At 41.9% G+C, this 4,036-nt stretch overlaps 1 protein-coding gene across 1 annotated transcript in view; it reads right to left on the bottom strand.

Annotated features, from left to right (window-relative positions):
* The window catches only part of REEP5 (receptor accessory protein 5), a 66,346-nt gene that overhangs the window by 51,076 nt on the left and 11,234 nt on the right, over positions 1–4,036 (bottom strand). The window contains exon 2 of the mRNA XM_045285059.1: positions 3,675–3,929. Within this exon, the coding sequence (XP_045140994.1) occupies positions 3,675–3,929 (255 nt within the window). The remainder of the gene's footprint in view (positions 1–3,674; positions 3,930–4,036) is intronic.

Raw genomic sequence — 4,036 nt, 5'->3', positions numbered from 1 at the left:
ATAAGTGATAAATTCACATCAATTAAACAATGAATGGGTGGGATTAGACCAATATAACATGTGTTACCTAAATGTTATCTAACAGAAGGCCTCTATGATTTATATAGTGCATACAATCCCATTTCTCCTTGAGCCTCCTCCATAAAAGCAGAGAGGGCTACTCACAAGTTAGCAAGCCTTTTCCTCTCCCTCCCACCCCATCTTCAGGGCAAAAACCACAGCGAGTGCTGCAACTCCGTGGAAGTGGTTCTCAATCCTGACTGCAAGGGAGAATCTTTTAAAAATTGTAAAAAGTCTAAGGATCCTTTAAAAGGCGCAAAGCTTGAGTCATATCCCAAATGAGTTACCTAAAACGGCTAAGGACAAATGTTTTAAGAAAATCCAAGAATCCACAGAGGCTCACTTTTATTTAGCTCCTTTATAGTCACTTTTTGTTATTTTTTTAAATTTTTTGTTATTGTTAATTGTTGACCCTGGGTGATACAGAGTACACTTCCTTGGAGTTTTCCGGCCTATACGCTTATCAAAAGTATATCACCAGACTTTTTCTTCTCTGGTATCACTGGGTAGGTACAAATAGTCAATCTTTAGGTTAGAACTGAGTACATTTGTGCCAGCTAGGGACCCCAATTTTTTCCCCCTTATAGTCATTGTCATGTGTGCCAGCAAGTTCATACCAACACATGCCTAATGCTCATAGAATCCTGTATTTATTTTTAAAATGAAAGAGTTGGGTCTAACAAAAGGAAGCATCCTACAAATAATCGAGACATACTCATTATATACTATTTGCTGCATTTTTCTCTATTAAGGTGTACCATGGGACAACAAAAAAATGCCAAAAAAATAATTCTGTCTTGGAAGAATTACAACCAGAGTGCTACTCTGAAGTGAAGATAACAAAACTTTATAACATGTACTTTGGATATGTTGTCAGGAGAAAGCAGTCCCTAGAAATGGACGTCATGGCTTGGCAAAGTGGAAGGGCAGTGAGAAAGAGGAAGACCCCAATGAGCTGGATTGACACAATGCTGCACTTTGGGCTCAAACACTGTGAGGATGGTGGAGGACTGCACAGTGACTTGTTCTATTGTACACAGATAAGGGCTTCAAAGAGTCAGAACTGACTTGATGGCACATAACAACAAATGGTCACTTTCCTGGCTTTCAAATATAGAAAACGATGAAATGTATATACTTACATACTTCCATGTTACCCAAAGGGGGAAAAAAATCTTCTCTGTGGATAGAACAATTCAAACATATGTAAAATCCACCTACCAGCTCCACTAAAAATTTTGACCTTCTCTATCTCTACCATTTCATAATGTTTAGTAAAAAGCTTCTTGTAAACCAAAAAATGCCCTTGGTAGTGCAGAGGTTAAATGGCAGGCTAACGACCAAAAGGTTGATGCATCAAACTCACCAGCCACTTCTGTGGAAGGCAGAGTGATCTGCTCCCGTCAGGATTATAACACCCAGGAAGCCCTGTGGGGCAGCTGTACTCTGCCAGATAGTCTCTACACACTGGAGATACTCAGCAGCACACACAAGAAATAAATGGTTGCATGTGACTAGATTAAAAAATAAATAAAAGAGTGACTATACAGATGCAATGAAACTAAAAACTAGCTGGCTTGAAATTATTCTAAAATATGACTACAAATATATATTGTTAGAATTAATCCACTTCAGATCAAGAGGCACATCCTTGTACTCACAGCTTATACTTCCAGATATACATGGAGCTACACATCATAACTAAAAACAGTTAATGAATTTTCCAAAGCCCACACAGATAACTAATCACACAGAGAAAGTTATATACCATCTCATAAAATTCTATACCAAATAATTATTTTTCAGCCAATGTGAATGAAAAAGTTTTAATGTTATTCAGGATTTTTTAAAAGCAAACCATATCACCGCATATGCTTGAGTATAAGCCAAGTTTTTCTGCACATTTTTATGCAGTTGTTGTAGAATTAAGTGCCTCAGAAGATATTCAGGTGGGCTTATACTCAAGTATATATGGTACTTGCTTGACATAATGTAAGCAACCAAATAAGCAGTTACTAAATAATCACCCCAGATCTGTTATAAATGTAATCAAGAGCATCTAAAGCAGAAATCTATGAAATGCTTCCAAATACTTTTTTCAAGTGACTCCTCCCACAAGATTTTACTTGCATGAATGTTAACACAAACACAAAAGTACAAGAATGTACGACTGGGTTGTTCTTCCTGTTATCACAAATACTGATGTGCAAGCTATTCTGAATCGGGATTGTCTACCAGCCTGACACACACACACCATACACCACACACCACACGCCGCCGCCACCGCCGCCACCACCACCACCACCACCACCACCACCACCCCTGACCACCACCCCTGATTACATTTATGGAAAGCTACCATTCTCGTACCAAACCACTTTTCCTGGTCTCCCTTGGGGACCCTCTGGTATGCACAGAAAACTCAGATGGTGCTTTAGCAGGTCATGCGGGGGAGGGTTAAAGCTGGCCTCGACTTGAAGACTGAGATCTCCGATTTCAAAGGGAAGCCACTAAATGTCTGGACCAGAGTAATAGTCACTACTTATGCAACTGGCCATTTATTGTGCAAATCTGAACTTAACCCTTTTAAAACATGTTTCCTCCCTCCCCTTCATAGACTAGGTTGAATTCCAGCCTGCCCAGTGATAGACAAAGTGTTACACATGTTTTAGTCTCCCAGCTGAAAATTTATCACTTTATTTTTATCCCCATGGCTGAGAAAAGTTGCAGATACCTATTTTCTTGAGAAAGAGCTGTAGAGTAAATAAAATTTGCTTGTGGGGAGGGACAAATTCCTATTTGGATGAATAGGAAAATTAAATTGCCGCTTATTTTCAAACTAAACACAGTAGTTTACAACCACCTCAACTGATAACTGGTTCAGAGTATAATCTTGTAAGATTCATTTTTAATTTACTTTAATTATAGGAACAAATTATATATAACCAAGGAGCAATAGGCCAAGGCTATACTTTGTTTTTATAAGGCCAACATTTCCCAAGGTTGCCTGTAATAACTAGCAAGACTTTTTATAATCAGGAAGACAAAACTTTCACCAGTGTCTGAATTAAGAAAATCCTGATAGGATTTTACTGTTTATGTACATAAACATAAGTAGCCCTGGTGATGTGGGTTAGGTTTGGGGCTATTAATGCAAGGCCAAGGTCACAGGTCAGACTCACCCACCAGCTGCCCCCACAAGAAAATGATAAGCCTGTTTGCTCCCATAAAACCCTGACTATGAATCTGAATCAAACAGATGGCAATGGGTTTGGTTTCTGGGTCCATAAACATATAGTGAAAACCCCACGAAATCTAATTATTAATGAGAATGAATCAGCGCTCTATCTGTTGGTAAAGAGTGGGAGGGGATGCTTGCGTTACACTTTCCGTACTTGTGCATCCATTAGGAGGTACACACCCAGCAGTATAACCTGATGAAAAACATGGCGAGGCATCAGGAGATGAGAGATCACGTTACGGCTTGAAAACGTATACCCTTAGGTAGTCAAGAGTGTCCCCCAGTACTTTTACTTCTCTCCCAGGGAAACCGTCTAGACCGCAGCGCAGGTTGGGGAAGAAGAGGGCTGGTGGGTCTCAGTGGAGCCACTTACGAGATGTAGGCTGGGTAGCCGAATCCGATCAGGTTGCAGAGAAGAGAGGCTCCATAACCGAACACCAGGTACAAGGCGACCAGCCCGATGATACCTGGAGACACGAGGGGAGAAGTGGGTCGGGTGCCCGAGAGGCACTCACGCGGGCAGTCCCTGCCCACCCCTCCAGGCCGGGCCTGTTCGGGCGTTTTCCTCCGGACTGGATTGGAGGAGGGAGAAAAACCCAGCACACAAAAGGGTAGGCCGGGGCCTCCTCTGGATGCGTGGGGTCTGGGGACACCCGGTAGTCACACCTCGGGCCCTTCTTCCTTCCGGGCCGCTGGGGGCGCGGGGTGCCTGCAGGGTCTGCCAAGGCCAAGGCC

Source organism: Echinops telfairi, unplaced genomic scaffold, assembly GCF_000313985.2.
Source record: "Echinops telfairi isolate 266 unplaced genomic scaffold, ASM31398v2 ScPeMD7_7469;HRSCAF=8507_1, whole genome shotgun sequence".
NCBI classification, from domain to species: Eukaryota; Metazoa; Chordata; class Mammalia; order Afrosoricida; family Tenrecidae; genus Echinops; species Echinops telfairi.
This window is presented reverse-complemented; position numbering and strand designations above follow the sequence as displayed.